Below are 21,657 nucleotides of genomic sequence, written 5' to 3' on the forward strand. Positions count from 1 at the left end.
GTGAGTTACTTAGACACTTTGTGACAAAGAGAGAAAGAAACAAACTGCCGAGGCGATTAGTTCCGTTTTTTTGTTGTTGTTGACACAATTGGTCCTCAACAGCCTGAATGAAGGCCACTCTAAAGCTGAGTGTTTTTTTTACCTGATCCTGTTCAAAATGGCAGCCCATTCATGAGCCGTTCACCCGCACAGTGACTGCTCTGCTCCATGCGCTCCACAGCAGTTTTGTGTTGATGGAGGAATGTGGACGGAATTCATGTTAACAGCAGTTTCGTGTCACGGGCACATTCATTCCTTACATGACGTCCTCTATTGCGCAGAGCGCGGTGCGCCCAAAGCGAGGCGTCACGCTGGGGTTAGACGGGGGTCAGCTGAATAGTCGCACGGCTTAATGATAACAGTGGCCAGGTTTCGGCATTTCCAGACTAAACAGGTCAAACTGAAGGCCATTTCTAATCTGCAGAGGCATGATGAAATTACGCTAATGTCATTATTTTGGTTTTGGTTTTAATGTGGCTTCAGTGTGTGAGTGTGTGTGTGTGTTCCAGTGTGTTTCTCAATTTTAATTAAATATTTACCTTGGGAAGATGTTGTAATTTCAGTGAATTCCTGGATGATTGAATTGAAAGAAGATGAAAATTGTGATAATTCTGTGAGGCGTGCCACCGAGAGTTCAACTGACTCCTTTATTGTCTTTATTAATACACTTTTTCGTCACGTCATCTGCTTCCAGGACAGTCGAGAGGTTTACATGACGTGAAAAATACAAATGTCAAAAAGTGCTTTGTACATGCTCCACAGTTTGACCTGGAAATAACAAGGCAACCAGTAGGAATGAGAATATGACAACAACGAGGGAAAAACATGGCGAAATATAGACTGGTGCATTTTTGGAACCATCAAGTAGGGCAACCGGGAAACACCGAATACTAACACAAGCTAAAAGGAGGCATACGGTCACACAGCACAGCGGAGGCGGCACACACTTCATTCAGTCTATTCCCTGTTAGTGTTTGTGTACTTAGACAAGGACAGGAGTCCAATGAAACAGCAAAGTCGAGCTATAACCACAGCTTGACCCGACCACGCATGGAAACGTACTGACTCCGCGTGTCCTCAGTCGGTGAGGAGGCTTCTTGTGTCTGTAGCAGTGAACTCAGTGACAGACAGCAGTGGGTGGACTGACTCATACACACACACACACACACACACACACAGACTCACATACAGACACTATTGTTGTCCTCAACTGCCACGCTGAGGAATGCCAGTGACTGAGGAATCCTTGAGGCTGTCGATGGACAGGCCCGTGTGCAGATGGAGCAGACCCCCACTCACCTGCACTCACTGCGTCCAAACCAAGACACCTCCTCGCTCACTGTGTGTGTGCTGCTTTTAAATTGATTGCAATGGTGCCATCACACGAACGGGTGTGCTTCCAACATGGGAGGCTCTCCACACGCCGTGCTTGGTTGGTGTTCAAACTGTAATATCATATGTCGTGAGAACACCGTTACCATGCGACGGCGATGCCAGTAATCTGCGAGGAATGAAGACAGACGAAAACAGAGTCTGTTGGGAAACGTTGCGTGAGACAGATTAAACAATTGTGAACTCTGTATGCTGAGTATACAGAGTTCACAATTGTTTAAGTACTCGTCAAACTGAGAAATGAATTTCAACGGCCTCTGCACAAAAAAACCCCCAAAAAAACCAAACTTGTGAAACCGGAATGTACAACGGATATGAAAATTACAACAACACTTCTTTTCATTGTTTTTATTTAGTTGCTCCTCAAAAATCATCCATCATCCTTGATTCTGAGAATATTAAAGCTTTTTTTTCTTATATTCAGCATCTTTAAATTTCAATCATTTTTTGTAATGTATAAAGTTAATTAACTCTTCCTAACTTACACGTTTATCCAAAATCATGAAATGAGCGTCATAAAATGTCTGTAAATGAGTGGTTGGTGACATTTCCCTCAGCCCTGTTTTAGTGTAGGCAGTCATTTTGGTAGTTTGTGCGTTTCTGTGTGTGTGTGTGTGTGTGTGTGTGTGAGTTCATCCACAGTGAGAGTGCAGCTTGGCGTCATGTGAGCTCACAGCACGGGCCCTTATATCTCCCACAGCTATTTCTGTCGGTGTAAAATCATGAGAACCACTTTAGCCAACACAAGGCTGGTCAGAGGGTAAAATCTGGGTTCCTCACAGTACCAGGTCTGTTCCCTCTGACAGAACTACTCTCGCTTTATGTTCTAAATAAATTAGATTTTTTTTTTTCTTCTAATTCAATATTTGTTCATTGGAGGTCTGGCTCTGAGACAGATGAATGTTTGAGTGTTAAAGCCGGGGTGGGAGTGACAAAAACCCCTTTGTAATGGCCTTTGTGAGGAGGTGGAATGGCCAAACAAACACTTTCCCAGGGTTTGAGTGATTCACAGAGTGAACCCTACAACTCATTATTGACTGTGCGGACCTACAGTCACACTGAGCTAAAAGTGGTGGTAAACTGTTATTTTTATGATTCTTGGTTTTGCTGTAAATTCCACTTAATGATCTCTGGTTAAAAAAAGTAATGAATGTCGGACATAGCAGACAAAAGCGACACAGGAATGTTACTAACAGAGCGGCACAAGGAGGACAAAACGTGCAGCATCCAATGTAAAGATCATGGTGAAGGTTATTTAATTATTTTATAAATACTTCTTTCTTTATTTCAGTATACAAAATAGCAGTATGTACATCCACACAAAAGTGGTTTACAAAATCAATGAGTTCAGCTCATATGCTCTAAAAAATAAAATATATTTTTGAACTGCCTGCAAAGGTCGGTCAGACATAACAGAGATAATGCACCATTACACCAAGCTCATTATTGTCCTCTCTCCAATCCACAGGGATGCAGGCACGTCGTGATCCACGCTGGACCCATGGTGAGAGTCCAAAAACATCAACCACAAAAATTTTCCATGATTGAAAAGTACTTGAAGTTCCCTTTGTGTTCCCTTTTTCCTCTATCATCCATTTTCCTGCGGAGGGAAAAAGTCTCAATAGTACCTGAAAAATGTACCACACGGTTCCGTTAGAACCCTTTAAATCCCATGGAATAAAGTAATATGTAAAAGTCTCCAAATCCTCTCCTTCCAGCATAAAATCCAATATTATTTCTTTTTTAATAGACATATAATAAAATAGACTTTCAAAATCCCCGGTGTGGGGAATTTATAATCATTAACATGACAAAGAAAAAGAACCCATGAGGACGGTGGTCTTCTCATAGGACGACTGGGGCTGTTGTCCCACGCGCCACATCCAGGTTTGTGACGCAAAAAATAACAGAAGCCTGACTGGCAGCACAGAGATTTTGTTACAAAAAAATTGACAGTGATACAAGGAAAAGACCACTTCTTCGTTGAGATACACATGCTAAAGCTTCAGGCAAGATTAAGCCTTCTTTGTACTGTAGTGCTTTGGTTAATCTGGAGCCTCGGGTGGGCTGAGTACATGAAGAGGACTGCTGATGTGGCCGGCAGCGGGCGGGCGGGCGGGCGGATGGGGGGGTTGGGTGACTCATTTGCACACGTATCTCTCGACGATCCGCTCGCACTTCTTGCAGGTGACGTAGCAGCACCAGTGGTACTTGCAGTGGCAGCGCTCCACCAGCTTCTCCGTGTACGGGTTGTAGCCACGGCTGCAGCACATCAGCTCACAGCTGTCGCTGCCCATGGACGTTTTGTTGCACTGCCTGAAACGTAGCACAGAGGACAACAAAAAAAAAAAGATATTTAGTCAGATGGTCGAGATGTGGAGGGGTAACACATATTTCCTCTTTGGTTTCCTGCCCGACACAATGCAGTTTACGGCCTCATTCTCAAACACTTTTGCTCCATCTCGCAGCCTTAAAGAAAGGCCACAATAGTCCTTTAAAAGTGCTTGACCGACCGGTGTGCCTTAACCTTTTGTGCGCGCCGCCTTCCAAACATGTTTTTCATTCATTTGCTTTTTGTTTGGCCGTCTTTGGGCAGTGGATGCTTTCGGAGCCTCTCATTCCAGAAGCCCGAGGTGTCTTGAATAGCCCCCGTCATAAATCTGGCTGAATACACAGCACTGCCCTCCCTCTCTTTAGCTTGCCCTCTTCACATAATTGCATTGTTTTATGATGGCAGAGTGTTAATGACCAGTATGCTGAGAGCGATGCTGAGCCGATGGCTCCTCTGGGAGTGAAAGAGGAGGAGGAGGAGGAGGGACGGAGTGTAAGACAGGTTTATTACATCGCTGAGAGCTGGGAAATAGACAGAAACCCCCACACAGTCAAGGGTTGTCAGGAGCAAGATCTTGTTATATCACTGCTCTGCTCTAAGCTGAGCGAGAGGACAGGGCTGCACAATCTGCAGTTCACATCTGCAGCTTTAGGCACGAATGCAATAATGTCATTTCAGACAAAAGGACAGACTTAAGTAGTGTGTCTCTTCCCAAGGCCATGACATTTCTTTTTTTGGACGAGTGGTAACACTTGGAGCACGAGAAGCTGCTGCTAAAATTCACTTTCCCTGCCGCAAAACTGTGACTCCAGAACAAACACTGACATTTAGTCATTTGAGAACACCAGTGTCGCACATCTTCCTGTCTGTCTATCTATCTGTCTGACTGTTAATCTCATAACTGTCCAACTCGACAGGTTTCAACTTTGTGCAGTACACCAGAATACTCACAAAAATACAGAGAACAGGCACATATTTAGAGCTGAAACAATTAATTCATTAATCGATAACTAAATTAACTATTTTGATCATCGATTAATTGGTTAGAAGCTTTTTTTCATGATTAAAACAAGATTTTTCGATATTTCAAGCTTCTTAAATGTGAATATTTTCTTCATTTCTTTTCTCTGGATAACAAAGAAATCATTAAAAGTGAATCATTTTGGTTTGTGGACAAAACGACAAGGTTTCCTGATATTTTATGGACCAAACGATTCATCGAGAAAATAATCCTTAGTTGCAGTTCTACACATATTGAACGGTTACTGCGCGAGTTCATGTCATGATGGCAGCTAAGTGGATGCCACATCATTCGGCCTTAATTATCAGGCTGTGAGGGATGCATTAGGCACACTGAGTGTCCTTTGACATGGGGGACATGTCCTCTGCATATCTGTAAGAGCGGCATAAATACATGACATAGCCAGTCCCACAGTGTGCGACATTTAACAAAAACACCATGTCCATAGTTTGACAGTGTGTGTGTGTGATTTCTTCATCGTGGCAGCAAATTCTGTGCGGTCTCTGGGTGGAAGCCAAACACAAAGAGACCGGAAGAAATTCTACATGATGGCATAGAAATCTGCCACCACCTTCTAGGTGATTGGCGGTGCATTGCAGGGCAACACTAAAACACCAGTGCACAACTATACGTGCGTAGGCTTACAGTGACCATAAATCAGGCTTAACTTCTCACAGACCACACACTAGATGTGAGTAGCACAAATATGCACACATTATCTTTGGGGACCATTAAGTATTTCCCCATTTGTGTGGCCCTCTTCAATCAATATCAGCTCTGGTGCACTCAGTCCCAAGAATAACTGCATTAGTCATTGTTTCAGATAGCAGAACAAGCACTCCAGTCACGGGGGCCTGTCCACTGACACATGCTCAGACAAGCCACAGACAGAGCGCTCTCAGGGCCACTCGCTGTTATCAGCCAGGTCTCCAAACCAAACGGTGCCAACACCTCATGAGAGTCAACATCCTGGTTGAGCACACATCCATTTCCTGTTTGTCAGCTGTTTTGAGTCTGTCACTCACGCCGAACAACAGAGATCTATCATTAGCAAACACAGTGACCCTCTCACCTGCCCTGTGTGCCGGCAGATCCCTGCTTTTCATTCTTGGCACAAAAGTCCGGGGAGCTCTGCAGGTAGACCAGCTCGTTCTCCATCACGGGCCTGATGTCAATATCCTTAGGCACCAGCTGCTTGCGTGTCCCCATGGGTCTGTGAACCACCTTGGTGGCAGACAGGTACTTGGTCTTCAGGTCCATGGCGATGTCCCTCAGGTCTTGCAGACCTCTCCAGCAAGTTCTTATAGAGCAGGAGCCGGATACGCCGTGACATTTACATTTCATCACCAGTGCATTTCTCAGAGCCTGGACATTGAAGACAGGAGACACTGAGGTTAGAAAGAGCTCATTACAGGCTAAAATGAGTGGGTATAACCAGACTCAAACCCACACAAACTCTCCCAAGTAGTAAATAAAAGATTCACATAGCTAACAGCTATGGTAACAGCCAGAGTATGAATGCACATATAAGTGCCTGAAATGATGCCAGACTTTGCACTGCTGCCAGAAATGAAGCAGACGAAGAATAAATTAGCGTGTTCACTAATGACAACTGGAGATGAAGCCAACAAAAACCTGCGTGAATTGCAGAGTCATTCGACCTGGGAGTGAATGCTGATTAAATACATTCCCACTGGTCAAAAACCATTTAAGTCAAAGACTAAATTTGTTGTATAGGCTTTTTTCTCCCCTTGTTATAGGATAAGCAAAAATCGGTCCATGTCTTACCTGTCTGCCCACTTCACTGTTGTGCAGGTGCATGAGTTTGTTGGCATGGGAGCCCGAGCGTTTCATCTTCATGGCGGCATCGGAGAACTTGGAGCCCATGATCAAACCGTAGTGCAGGTTGTCGGCGCAGCCGCCCCAGCGATATCCCGGCTCCGGGATCTCAGCTGGGATCGGACCACAGGAGCACAGGCGCAGGTCTCCGGAGGTGCACGCCCGTGCTATGGTGTGGCTGATGGTCGCGGCGGACAGAGCGTAGACGAACGCGGCCTCCCTCGTTCCTGTAGGGAGTAGAAAGCCAAAATTATAAAGATACAAAAGGGAGAAGTTAAATTTGCCATACAGAGCCATTCAAAGATGATTTTCACGCACACATGAAGAAAATCATATTCAGTGCTGACCAGTGGACGAATACTAAAACCTGTGGTAGTGCAAAGTGTGGAGTGGAGGAATTTTGGAGAAAATGAAACAAATAACAAAACAATAATAATAATAATAATAATACTTTTTCCTCTCGCTCCATCTTAATCTAATTTCACTATATCAGTGTGTGAAACATGTGAGGAAGAGGAGGATGATGAGAGAGCAAATGATCTTATTGGGAGAATAAATCTGCCTCCTGTAAATAATTGAACATTGGCGATAATGTTGTTACTTCGAGAGCTCGATATTTTCTCATGTGGTACTTGGTATAAAAAGTTTGAGAACCAATGGATTAGTAAAATAGTTTCAGCACTACAGGTCGTAAAATATCTATTTTTTGTCATGAAATACAATCGACTCTCCACACGTTTTATTTCCTTTTTCACTTGTCAAAAAAAAACGACTGCGTGCACAAAATGTATCTATCTATACACGCTATAATGCAGAGTGAGCGCTGATGTAATTGGCAGTGACGCGCATACACTGATAGCACATATGTTAAAGGCCGGGGAGTAACTGAGAGTAAGGGTAGAAATCATGAATGACCGAGGGCTGGTTAGATCAAAGCTATGCCTGGACAGAGATGAGCCATTTCCTGTTCACTGCAAACTGTTCATTTGGCAATGTCTCTCCTAGGGAGCTGTGCAAACCCTCTCCGCTCCCCCAACCCCTGCCAAAACGCAACTGCAACAGTCTCTGGCTGATTCCAAGACCTTCAGGCAAAAGAATCAGACTGCAGAGCAAACACATATGTGGTCGGACACAGTACGACTGTAGGATTCAGAAAAAAACAAGCCAATTATTAAATCATACAGAATATACACAGGCTGTGAAAGGAGGTATTCTCAAATTACAGCTTCAGTGCAAACCCTCGGCGAAGGCTCCTCAGCCCCCCAAAATTGACTCGTTTGGCCGAGAGTTTAAAAGACGGAAAGATGAGGCCACATGTCATCATAAAACCAGAAACAATTTTTGAAAAGGAAATGATTCTGCAGGTATCGCTGTTCTCTAAAAAGCTGTCATGTACATGCATTCTCAAAAATGTATTGTGGCATCCGAGCAAAGACACCATTAAAGGCCAGTTACTGTAAACTGAACCACAGTACATGCAGGACTCTGTGACCCCGGGTTTTGGATATTCATTGAACGTCAGCCGTGACAATAACCATTAGACTCTTGTGGGTTAAAACAAAAAAAAAGAAAGAAAGAAGAAGTTTGGAGCGGCTCCTTGGAATCAACAGAGTCGATGCTTGTCATTCCAAACTTTTTATGACCGTACCTCGGTCGAGGTCTGGACGATACTTGGGGGAGTCAACGGGGATGTCGATGGAGGAGCAGTTCCAGCGCATGTCAGCGAAGGTCTTCTGACACGTCTTCTTGACCTCGCGGGCCGCCTGGATAATGGTTTGCATGAGCTCCAGGTTGGTGCGGCACAGCTGAGCCTGGGAGGACACCAGGCCGGGCAGCAGCTTACAGTGGTGAGTCTGGTTGACGTGTAAAGACGTCGGAACGTGGGACAGCGCTCTGCATGACGGGACAGAGAAAAAGACAATACACGTACATTTTATTAGTAGCATAATAATAATGGCGACAATTGCATAATCACACGTTTCTTTCCGCAATTTTTCCTTTATGTGTTGTGAAATGTTGTTGTATTTGTGGACACACTAAAAGCATGCTCTTAAGCTTGTCTGGGTTCTATTCGCGGTTTTATTCCGAGTCTGTGAGATGCATCGGCTTTGAACTGATGTTTGAAAAGTCGAAACAGATAGTGCTTCAGGCAGGGAAATATTTTGGCCCGTGTCACAGAATAGAACCATCTTATCAAAGTGAAAATCCCAGGGGAACGAGGGTCAGCTGTGGATTCATAAAGTATAAGTGACATGTTCTTGGCTTCGGTGCTTTTCTTTTGTTGAAACACAGACGAGGGCCTTGACACAAGTAAATAAGTAAATAAATAAAATAAAAAACACCCCTAACTTCAGTCAGATGAAGGACTACACTGATCTGCTGTCCATTTGCAGCGTCTTCCTCTGTGGCCCCAGTTCAACGCGAGGCCTTTACGCCCGACGAAAAGCTCTCCACCTTCTGAGTTGATTCAAACTGTTCAGATTTATTGAGGGTGAACGTGATGGAGAAACCACAGGCTGAGCAGGTCGGCTGTGATCTCTGTTCCCCGCGCATCGCGCTCTTTCGGAGAGCTCGTGAGAAACCAGTGCACCTTGGCCTGTTTTGCATTAGGGGCCGAGGGGGCCGTCACTCTGTGCCCGGCGATAAACTGTGACTCCGCTCATCTTGAGGTAACCCAGCACTCACAGGTGTTTACAGCTGCATCTGTTTTGCATTGCGCCGCTCCGCTTTATCAACGCCGCGCGGCGTCTCGCTTAGATAAAGCACATGCCATCTCGTCGCTGCTCTCATGGCAACATCTGCTTTAGTCATCTGATGTGACTCTGGCGAGGCCACTCCAGACAGTCGCGGCGTAAAAAACCCAGATTAAGAAATAAACAAGACCTCCAAAGGTTTATAAGAATATATACCAAACATTCAGTTAAGACATAACATATTTTCTTTAAAAAAAAAAAAGGCAGTCTGGGAATTTTATTTTTCTTTCCAAAATTATTCATAAAAGCCTGGTTTACTTTGACTGTGCCATAAAAACAGTGTGGTGTTCAGTATGACCAATCAACAGTGGCTATGTTTAAACTGATGAGACTACAGGCAGAGGGCAGTGACATCACTGGCGCTGTCTGCGGCACCGTGACACCTCATCATCTTATTTCCTGTTCTTATCATGTCGTGTTTGTACAGCAGGAGGTAAGGAGTCGCGGCTTCAAGCTAAAACATGTCGTCTCCTTTCAGGGGGAGCTGCATTCAAGTTAATAAATCAAAGCGGGTTTCCATTCATAAGCTCAAGAACTGCCAGCTAATCCAGGGACTCCTCCATCAGATACACGTGGACAAGACACACAGCCTTTGCCTTGAGCAGGAGCTGCCTCAGGAATGCTGGGGCCCTTTTCTAAGCTGCTGTGGGGCCCTCGACACCGTAAAACACCGAGACGTGCGGCAAAGGGCCACGAGGAAAATGTAAGACAGTGTGAATGCCGGTGAGAAATGAATGGTGTTGTCGATTGTGAGAATACTTACAGCCATTTGATGCCAGAGCAGACCTGAGACAGCAGCAGAGCCGTGAGCACACTGAGAGGAAGGACATGCGAGCTTCTCCTCATGGTTGGACAGTGGTTCCACTTCACACAGGACACAAGTAAAAATGGAGTGTTGGAGTGTTTTTCTTTTTGGTTCAAACTCAGAAGTCAGAGCTCACGGCACGGCCTCCTCCTCCTCTTCTAAATTCTGCAATGAACACAATAAACAATATCAGAGACTTTGCTGTGCCAAAAACGGACCGCCCTCCGACTCTCCATAGTTTTAGCCGAGTAACTGTGTGTGTGAGCTGTAGTTTGTACATTTGGAGAAGTTCACTTTAAGACACACAAGAATCAAAAAGCGGTGAAATACAGTCCCAGGAAAGCTCATGCGACTGTAAAAGAAAATGATTGTAATATCAACAGTTATAGTTCAGTACAGTACTTCTTCTTCTTCTTGTTCCATAGCAAAATAGAAACAAGAGATAACGGTGAACGGTGAACACTGTCTCTATTTCAAACCGGGAGATATCATGTATATTACAGCTACATTCAAATCAAATCTCTAATATAAAATCACATTTTAGAGACAGTTGAGTTAATGGTACAGCGGACTTATTTCATACTGAGCTTCTTTATTTACACTTTTATTTCTCTGCTCCACAGAACATGGGACAAGAGAGTGAAAGCAGAGGGACATCAGATCAGTTCAGAGGACTTTTCGATGTGCAATGGAAAGAAAAGGAGGACGCAGAAATGCGCAGAAACGTCCACAAAAACACCAAAGAAGAAGTAAGTAAGTAGGACAGATGGACCTGGGAGGATCAGTCAGAAGAAAGAGCAGATGAATGATAAGGAGATAAGTGAGAAGACAGATAAGAGGACAGATCAGGGTTTAGATGGACAGACTGGGGGACAGGTCCGAAGACAGATAGATCCGGGGGAGAGGACATTAGTCAGAGGACAGAACAGATGAGTGAAATGACAAAGTAGAGGACAGATCAGATTAGATGGACGGGACATTATCAGATGTGTTTGAAGTTAAATCTGTTAATGGGCCTTTTCACAAAGTGTGTGAAATCACTGCTCGTCGTCATTTAAATGAGCTCAGTGAAACTTCTCTGTGTGCGTGTTGACACTCATTCACCAGTATCAGTACTCTCTGGCCAGCGGGCTGTAAATAATAATAAAGTCATTATCATATCGACTTTCTGACTAGTTTACAGTCTTTACTCGCTGCTCGGCGTCTGATCTGTTTGACTAAGTCACGGTCTTTGGATGTTTAAAAGCACATTTGGTCACAAGTGTTTATAGACTATAAATGGCAGCGCCACTTTTCCCTGAAGAGGCCGAACACGCGCTCACACACACACACACACTGACTGACTGACCAATGTGTGTGTGAGAGTGCGTGCGCAAAGATAAAGTGGCCAGCAATGGTAACATTTGGTGATTAATGAAAAATACTAACTAAGAATCAATAATGTAACCTACCGGCCGGAATATAAAGAAAACGCTTTTTATTTCATTTTTAAGATATTCCTTCTAAGGTGAACGATCTGTTAATTTTTTTCTTACAAAAAAAAAGAGTGGAAAATCAATGGAAAAATAAAACTCTAATTTAAACACGCTTCATTCACACTTATCTCAGCTCGATCTGCACCTCTTTACAAAAGCAGGTCGCGCCTCGACATCCACACACCGTGTCCTCGGACAAAGCAATCAGCTTTGCATTCACTGAATAAAAACCGCACTCTAAATTTATCCCATTTTTTTGGCGCACGAATATGCACCGCATAACGACACAATACACACACATAACGTCACTGTAGCACCAGAGCCAGTGGAGCTGCAGCAGCTTGTGCGCGCACTGGAACCTTCTTCCTCCAGCCAAACAAGTTGGAACTCACCTTCACAGCAGCAGCAGCAGCAGCAGCGCCGGTCACTTCTCTCCACAGGATCAAGTCGGACAAATAGAAGAAAAGTAGTTCAAGTATCCTTTCAGGAGTGTTGTCTCTGTGTTAAATCTCAGTCTGACTCATTGGTAAAATCCAGCACTGGGTGGTAGAGAGTAGCTCCGCACAGGTACGCATGGTGTGTATCACAGACAGAGACAGAGAGAGTGTGTGTGTGTGTGTGTGTGTGTGTGCGCGCAGCTGTGAGCTTGAGCCCGGTGAGTGAGAGAGTGTGAGTGGGAGTGGGGGCAGTCTCGGCTCTAAGTACCCCTGCCCTTCTTTGATCTCACTGCTGATGTCAGACCTGCATTTACATAAGAAAGCGCGCAACACCGGCCCCACAGCTCGGCCACTCGGAAACAGCCCATAATATTATAAGAGTAATAAATAAATAAGTTGAGGGACTGATGACTTATGTGAAGGTGTTTTGGAAAAGTCTAGTAATATTTCCCTCAGGGATCTGAAGTGAGTTAGTGCTGCTGGTGATGATAAAGACATTCTATGTTTTTTCTGCTGTTATTATTACTAGTATTTTTATTATTATCATCACACTCCGATTAAATTCCTGATGACAGGGAAACTTAAACATAAGCAACATCCTGAAAATGATTAAAGTTGATATTGACATAGACCGCATTACAACAGCAATATACTGTCATTTATTGCATTTTTATTCCATGTTCAAACTGTTTATAATGTAAATATCAAGCCCATACTGTATATATTCTGGAAACTGAAAAAAAATCTTTTTTTAACTTTTTATAGTCTTATTGTTAAATCTTTTTATAGTGTACTTCTTGGAAGTGAACGTTTATTATTTATCATCTTTATCTTTACTAAATTTCCCCACTGCGGGACGAATAAAGGACGATCTTATCTTATCTTAGACTCTCAAATGATAATTTAAATTAAGATACAAATGTAATGTAATGGTGAACACCTCTGTAACATGTACCAGTGTTTCTAAGTCTATCCAGATTTATCTTCTTCTTCTTTACTGTATTTTTACACAGTGTGTTGCTTCAATGTTTAATTTAAAAAAAAGAAAGAAAAAGAGTGACACTTAAATTAATAAATGAGATCTAAAGAGAACCATATATATTGTCTACATTGCTTGTAATAGAGAGGAAGTAAACATCTGCTGAGTAATTTAACCTAAAATCGATTGTGTTATAAAATTATAAACCCAAAAATGATGCGGTTCCACAAGACCCACGAGCACTGGCTGAGTAACAGAAATGTGAGCACACAAGGGTTAAACCTTCACTTTCTATATAGATTCAAATGTAAATTAATGTCAGATTTGAGATGACACGCATATGTAACAGCCCGTTTAGTGAACACGTTTGTGACATAAATCTGTCTATTTTATTTTTTCTTCATTGTCTTTTTACACCATGTATTGCTCAAACTTTTAATGTTGTCTTAAAATGAATAAGTCCAGTGTCACCGTCTGTAGTAATGAAGACCAGTTTTTATTACTGAGATATTCACAAACTGAGTTGAATGATCATCGCAAGGTGAACATTGTTATTCGCTTTCTAAACTGTATACATTCCATTTTTATAACAAAATAAAAATGCTCAAAATTGTCAAACAAGTCGCGTCCCGTGTTTGTCATTAATTAGAAACAAAATGATATTATGTCGCATTATTCTTTTCACTGTGCACGCGAGGTTAAACGCGAAGAAAAAATGCCACCAAAAATTCAATAAGAACTCTGAAAAGCTGTGATAAATCTCTGTCCCGCAAACGGAATCATCGACACACATATGCCTTCGATAATGACATGTCATGTAGTGAAATATGTGCATTTAGAATTTTGTTAATCGTATTATTCGAAAGGATGATTATCTGATATTACTCAAAAATGTATTAATGTGGGTACATTGTAGAAGATACACATAGAAATACTATTATATATATTCTTGTGATATGTTGGAGAGCAAGTTGTAGGAAAATGAAGAACAGTTGACCTTGACGTTGCAACTGGTATAGCTAACTGAAAGCAGCAGAAAAGGTTTTACACATTTACACACTATGACTTTTTTGACCAGTTCTGGACGACATACTATACTATGACTTTTTTGATTGATTTTGGACGACATACGATACTATGATTTTTTGACCCATTTTGGACGACATACGATCTGATGACTTTTTGATTGATTTTGGGCGACTATACTATACTATGACTACTTTGATGACGACATTATACTTGACTTTTGATTGTTTGGATACTATACTATGACTTTTTGATTGATTTTGGACACATACTATACTATGACTTTTGATTGATTTTGGACGACATACCGAGCTTTTTGATTAATTTTGGGCGACATTATACTATACTATGACTTTTTGACCCATTTTTTTTGACATACTATACTATGACTTTTTGACCATTTAGACGACATACTATGACTTGACTTTTGACTTTTGACATTTTGGACCTACATACTATACTACTTGACTTTTTGATTGATTTTGGACGACATACTATACTATGACTTTTTGATTGATTTTGGACCATACTATACTATTTTTTGACCCATTTTGGACGACATACTTTACTATGACTTTTTGACCCATTTGGGCGACATACGATACTATGACTTTTTGACCCATTTTAGGCGACATACTATACTATGACTTTTTGATTGATTTTGGACATCCTATACTATTTTTTGACCAATTCTGGATGACACACTATACTATGACTTTTTGATTGATTTTGGACTGACATACTATGCTATGACTTTTGATTGATTACATACTATACTATGACTTTTTAAGTTTTGCGACATACTATACTATGACTTTTGACCAATTCTGGGCGACTATACTATACTATGACTTTTTGATTGATTTTGACTGACATACTGTACTATGACTTTTGACTGATTTTTGATGACATACGATACTATGATTTTTTGACTGATTTGGACTGGAATACTTTTTGGCGACATACTATGACTTTTTGGCCATTTTGGACGATATACTATACTTTTTGATTGATTTTGGGCTACAATTTACTATGACTTTTTTGATTGATTTTGACCTACTATACTGACTTTTTGATTGATTTTGACACATACTATACTATGACTTTTGACCCATTTTTGGACTATACGATACTATGATTTTTTGGCCATTTTTGGCGACATTACTATACTATGACTTTTTTGATTGATTTTGGACAACATACTATGCTATGAATTTTTTGATTGATTTTGGACGACATACTATACTATGACTTTTTTGGGCGATTTTGGACGACATACTATACTCTGACTTTTTTGGGTCATTTTGGACCGGGGCCGGAGTCGGACCCCCGGGTGGCTGTTCTCAAACGAGGTAGCGAGAGAGGACAGGCAGGGCAAGTAGTGAGAGGTGAGGAGGGTCAAAGGTCAAATACTTTATATTACACTGCAGCAAAAGGTAACCATATTAAGACACTTAGGTGGTGGTGACTGATTTTGGACAACATACTACATAATGGGCCACACAGTGGTGTAGTGGTTAGTGCTCTGAATCATGTGAGATATTTGTCCTGAATGCTTTTTCGTCCAATTTGGAAGTTTTTCAATAATAGAACTCATGACTTCGAAGACCTCAGAATGATGAAGTATTTAAGAACGGCCGTCCTGTCTAACTGGCTCCAATCTCGTGTAGTGGTTAGTGCTCTTACCTCTGAATCAGAAGGACTTGGGTTTGAGCGCCGCTTGAAACAACAACCTTTGTGTGTGTGGAGTTTTAGAGACAAACAACCATTCACTTCTAGAAAGTATTTCAAAGGTACATTACCCATGACTTCACAGACCTCAGCCCTGATTGACCAGGTCAATTTAGAGTGAGCAATTAACCTCATCCCCATATTGCATGTTCCTGGACTCAACCCAGAGAAAAGCCACGCACACAGGGGGAGAACATGAAAAACTCCATGATCCATGTTCCAACTGGGTCTCGAACCTAAGTCCCCTTGCTGCGAAGTCAGGAGCACTAACCACTACACCAACCATCTTGTCCGTGACAGGGGACAGACGTTCTTAAATATTTAATCAGTCATCAGACATTTTTTTGAAGTCATGAGTTCTATTATTGGAAGACTTCCAATTTGGACAAAAAAAGCATACAAGGACAACTAGCTCACATGGTTCGGACAAGGACTGACGTTCCTATGGTCGGGGGTTCGAATCTTACCTGAAGTGAATGTTTCAGTGGAAATTTACCTCATCACTGTATTGCATGTTTTGAATGGACTGGCCAACAGTCCAGGGTGAACCCCGCCTATGACCGTATGACAGCTGAGCTTGGCACAGCAGCCCCCCACGAACCTCCAGTGGACGACAAAGTGGTATATGACTGATGGACTGTGGGAGGAGGCCAGAGAACCCGGTGAAAAGCCGCGCACACACACAGGGAGAACATGAAAAACTCCAGAAAGATGCTTGTTCCATATGGGTCTCGAACCAAGGTCTTCTTGTTCCAAAGTCAAGAGCATTAACCACTACACCAACCACACTGTCCATGATGAGGGACAGATGTTGCTAAATATTTCATAAGGCTGAGATCTGTGAAATGAAGTCATGAGTTCTATTATTGAAAGACTTCCAAATTGGATGAAAAAGCAAAGAAGGACAACTAGCTCACATGGTTCGGACAAGGACTGACGTTCCTATGGTCAGGGGTTCGAATCTTACCTGACGTGAATGTTTAAGTGGAAATTTACTGTATTGCATGTTTTGAATGGACTGGTCAACAGTCCAGGGTGAACCCCGCCTATGACCCTATGACAGCTGAGCTTGGCACAGCAGCCCCCACGACCCTCCAGTGGAGGACAAGTGGTTGATGATTGATGGACTGTGGGAGGAGGCCAGAGAAGCCGGAGAAAAGCCGCGCACACACACAGGGAGAACATGAAAAACTCCAGAAAGATGCTTGTTCCATGTGGGTCTCGAACCGAGGTCTTCTTGTTCCAAAGGCAAGAGCATTAACCACTACACCAACCATGCTGTCCATGAAGAGGGACAGATGTTTTTAAATAGTTCATAAGGCTGAGATCTGTGAAGTAATGAGTTCTATTATTGAAAGGCTTCAAAATTGGCAGACGAAGCATACAAGGACAACTAGCTCACGTGGTTCAGGCAAGGACTGTCGTTCCTATGGTCATGGGTTCGAATCTTACGTGAAGTGAATGTTTAAGTGCAAATTTACTGTATTGCATGTTTTGAATGGACTGGCCAACAGTCCAGGGTGAACCCCGCCTATGACCCTATGACAGCTGAGCTTGGCACAGCAGCCGACATGGCCCTCCAGTGGAGGACACAGTGGTAGATGATTGATGGAGTGTGGGAGGAGGCCAGAGAACCCGGGGGAGAACATGAAAAACTGCAGAAAGATGCCTGTTCCATATGGGTCTCGAACCAAGGTCTTCTTGTTCTAAAGTCAATCGCATTAACCACTACACCAACCATGCTGTCCGTGAAGAGGGACAGATGTTTTTAAATAGTTCATAAGGCTGAGATCTGTGAAGTCATGAGTTCTATTATTGAAAGACTTCAAAATTGGCCTACGAAGCATACAAGGGCAACTAGCTCACGTGGTTCAGGCAAGGACTGTCATTCCTATGGTCAGGGGTTCGAATCCTACGTGAAGTGAATGTTTAAGTGCAAATTTACTGTATTGCATGTTTTGAATGGACTGGCCAACAGTCCAGGGTGAACCCCGCCTATGACCCTATGACAGCTGAGCTTGGCACAGCAGCCGACATGGCCCTCCAGTGGAGGACACAGTGGTAGATGATTGATGGAGTGTGGGAGGAGGCCAGAGAACCCGGGGGAGAACATGAAAAACTGCAGAAAGATGCCTGTTCCATATGGGTCTCGAACCAAGGTCTTCTTGTTCCAAAGTCAAGAGCATTAACCACTACACCAACCATGCTGTCCATGAAGAGGGACAGATGTTTTTAAATAGTTCATAAGGCTGAGATCTGTGAAGTCATGAGTTCTATTATTGAAAGGCTTCAAAATTGGCCGAAAAAGCATATAAGGACAACTAGCTCACTTGGTTCGGGCAAGGACTGTCGTTCCTATGGTCATGGGTTCGAATCTTACGTGAAGTGAATGTTTAAGTGCAAATTTACTGTATTGCATGTTTTGAATGGACTGGCCAACAGTCCAGGGTGAACCCCGCCTATCACAGCTGAGCTTGGCACAGCAGCCCCCATGACCCTCCAGTGGAGGACACAGTGGTAGATGATTGATGGAGTGTGGGAGGAGGCCAGAGAACCCGGGGAGAACATGAAAAACTGCAGAAAGATGCTTGTTCCACATGGGTCTCGAACCAAGGTCTTCTTGTTCTAAAGTCAAGCGCATTAACCACTACACCAACCATGCTGTCCATGATGAGGGACAGATGTTTTTAAATAGTTCATAAGGCTGAGATCTGTGAAGTCATGAGTTCTATTATTGAAAGGCTTCAAAATTGGCCGACGAAGCATACAAGGACAACTAGCTCACGTGGTTCAGGCAAGGACTGTCGTTCCTATGGTCATGGGTTCGAATCTTACGTGAAGTGAATGTTTAAGTGCAAATTTACTGTATTGCATGTTTTGAATGGACTGGCCAACAGTCCAGGGTGAACCCCGCCTATGACCCTATGACAGCTGAGCTTGGCACAGCAGCCCCCATGGCCCTCCAGTGGAGGACACAGTGGTAGATGATTGATGGAGTGTGGGAGGAGGCCAGAGAACCCGGGGAGAACATGAAAAACTGCAGAAAGATGCTTGTTCCACATGGGTCTCGAACCAAGGTCTTCTTGTTCTAAAGTCAAGCGCATTAACCACTACACCAACCATGCTGTCCATGAAGAGGGACAGATGTTTTAAATAGTTCATAAGGCTGAGATCTGTGAAGTCATGAGTTCTATTATTGAAAGACTTCAAAATTGGCCGACGAAGCATACAAGGACAACTAGCTCATGTGTTTCAGGCAAGGACTGTCGTTCCTATGGTCATGGGTTCGAATCCTACGTGAAGTGAATGTTTAAGTGCAAATTTACTGTATTGCATGTTTTGAATGGACTGGCCAACAGTCCAGGGTGAACCCCGCCTATGACCCTATGACAGCTGAGCTTGGCACAGCAGCCCCCATGGCCCTCCAGTGGAGGACACAGTGGTAGATGATTGATGGAGTGTGGGAGGAGGCCAGAGAACCCGGGGAGAACATGAAAAACTGCAGAAAGATGCCTGTTCCATATGGGTCTCGAACCAAGGTCTTCTTGTTCCAAAGTCAAGAGCATTAACCACTACACCAACCATGCTGTCCATGAAGAGGGACAGATGTTTTTAAATAGTTCATAAGGCTGAGATCTGTGAAGTCATGAGTTCTATTATTGAAAGGCTTCAAAATTGGCCGAAGAAGCATACAAGGACAACTAGCTCACGTGGTTCAGGCAAGGACTGTCGTTCCTATGGTCATGGGTTCGAATCTTACGTGAAGTGAATGTTTAAGTGCAAATTTACTGTATTGCATGTTTTGAATGGACTGGCCAACAGTCAGGGTGAACCCCGCCTATGACCCTATGACAGCTGAGCTTGGCACAGCAGCCCCCATGGCCCTCCAGTGGAGGACACAGTGGTAGATGATTGATGGAGTGTGGGAGGAGGCCAGAGAACCCGGGGGAGAACATGAAAAACTGCAGAAAGATGCTTGTTCCATATGGGTCTCGAACCAAGGTCTTCTTGTTCCAAAGTCAAGAGCATTAACCACTACACCAACCATGCTGTCCATGAAGAGGGACAGATGTTTTTAAATAGTTCATAAGGCTGAGATCTGTGAAGTCATGAGTTCTATTATTGAAAGGCTTCAAAATTGGCCGACGAAGCATACAAGGACAACTAGCTCACGTGGTTCAGGCAAGGACTGTCGTTCCTATGGTCATGGGTTCGAATCTTACGTGAAGTGAATGTTTAAGTGCAAATTTACTGTATTGCATGTTTTGAATGGACTGGCCAACAGTCCAGGGTGAACCCCGCCTATGACCCTATGACAGCTGAGCTTGGCACAGCAGCCCCCATGGCCCTCCAGTGGAGGACACAGTGGTAGATGATTGATGGAGTGTGGGAGGAGGCCAGAGAACCCGGGAGAACATGAAAAACTGCAGAAAGATGCTTGTTCCACATGGGTCTCGAACCAAGGTCTTCTTGTTCCAAAGTCAAGAGCATTAACCACTACACCAACCATGCTGTCCATGAAGAGGGACAGATGTTTTTAAATAGTTCATAAGGCTGAGATCTGTGAAGTCATGAGCTCTATTATTGAAAGGCTTCAAAATTGGCCGACGAAGCATACAAGGACAACTAGCTCATGTGTTTCAGGCAAGGACTGTCGTTCCTATGGTCATGGGTTCGAATCCTACGTGAAGTGAATGTTTAAGTGCAAATTTACTGTATTGCATGTTTTGAATGGACTGGCCAACAGTCCAGGGTGAACCCCGCCTATGACCCTATGACAGCTGAGCTTGGCACAGCAGCCCCCATGGCCCTCCAGTGGAGGACACAGTGGTAGATGATTGATGGAGTGTGGGAGGAGGCCAGAGAACCCGGGGAGAACATGAAAAACTGCAGAAAGATGCTTGTTCCACATGGGTCTCGAACCAAGGTCTTCTTGTTCTAAAGTCAAGCGCATTAACCACTACACCAACCATGCTGTCCTTGAAGAGGGACAGATGTTTTTAAATAGTTCATAAGGCTGAGATCTGTGAAGTCATGAGCTCTATTATTGAAAGGCTTCAAAATTGGCCGACGAAGCATACAAGGACAACTAGCTCACGTGGTTCAGGCAAGGACTGTCGTTCCTATGGTCATGGGTTCGAATCTTACGTGAAGTGAATGTTTAAGTGCAAATTTACTGTATTGCATGTTTTGAATGGACTGGCCAACAGTCCAGGGTGAACCCCGCCTATGACCGTATGACAGCTGAGCTTGGCACAGCAGCCCCCATGGCCCTCCAGTGGAGCACACAGTGGTAGATGATTGATGGAGTGTGGGAGGAGGCCAGAGAACCCGGGGGAGAACATGAAAAACTGCAGAAAGATGCCTGTTCCATATGGGTCTCGAACCAAGGTCTTCTTGTTCCAAAGTCAAGAGCATTAACCACTACACCAACCATGCTGTCCATGAAGAGGGACAGATGTTTTTAAATAGTTCATAAGGCTGAGATCTGTGAAGTCATGAGCTCTATTATTGAAAGGCTTCAAAATTGGCCGACGAAGCATACAAGGACAACTAGCTCACGTGGTTCAGGCAAGGACTGTCGTTCCTATGGTCATGGGTTCGAATCTTACGTGAAGTGAATGTTTAAGTGCAAATTTACTGTATTGCATGTTTTGAATGGGCTGGCCAACAGTCCAGGGTGAACCCCGCCTATGACCCTATGACAGCTGAGCTTGGCACAGCAGCCCCCATGGCCCTCCAGTGGAGGACACAGTGGTAGATGATTGATGGAGTGTGGGAGGAGGCCAGAGAACCCGGGGAGAACATGAAAAACTGCAGAAAGATGC

General features: G+C 43.5%; 1 protein-coding gene across 2 annotated transcripts; it reads right to left on the reverse strand.

The window, feature by feature from the left end:
* Nucleotides 1-2,670: 2,670 nt before the first annotated feature.
* wnt11 (wingless-type MMTV integration site family, member 11) lies at nt 2,671-14,148 on the reverse strand. 2 transcript variants are annotated; one of them, XM_044042805.1, is made up of 6 exons: nt 12,049-14,148; nt 10,140-10,346; nt 8,272-8,516; nt 6,573-6,850; nt 5,857-6,149; nt 2,671-3,747 (listed from the first exon to the last, which is right to left on the reverse strand). In XM_044042805.1, exons 2-6 carry the CDS (start codon nt 10,220-10,222, stop codon nt 3,573-3,575), a joined length of 1,074 nt encoding a protein of 357 aa, XP_043898740.1. In that variant the 5' UTR covers nt 10,223-10,346; nt 12,049-14,148; the 3' UTR covers nt 2,671-3,572. The 2 variants fall into 2 exon arrangements, with proteins under 2 accessions (XP_043898740.1, XP_043898741.1); XM_044042806.1 differs by lacking the exon at nt 12,049-14,148 and having other exon boundaries at nt 10,140-10,811.
* Nucleotides 14,149-21,657: the final 7,509 nt, after the last annotated feature.

This window comes from Solea senegalensis, linkage group LG13, assembly GCF_019176455.1.
Source record: "Solea senegalensis isolate Sse05_10M linkage group LG13, IFAPA_SoseM_1, whole genome shotgun sequence".
Classification (NCBI taxonomy): Eukaryota; Metazoa; Chordata; class Actinopteri; order Pleuronectiformes; family Soleidae; genus Solea; species Solea senegalensis.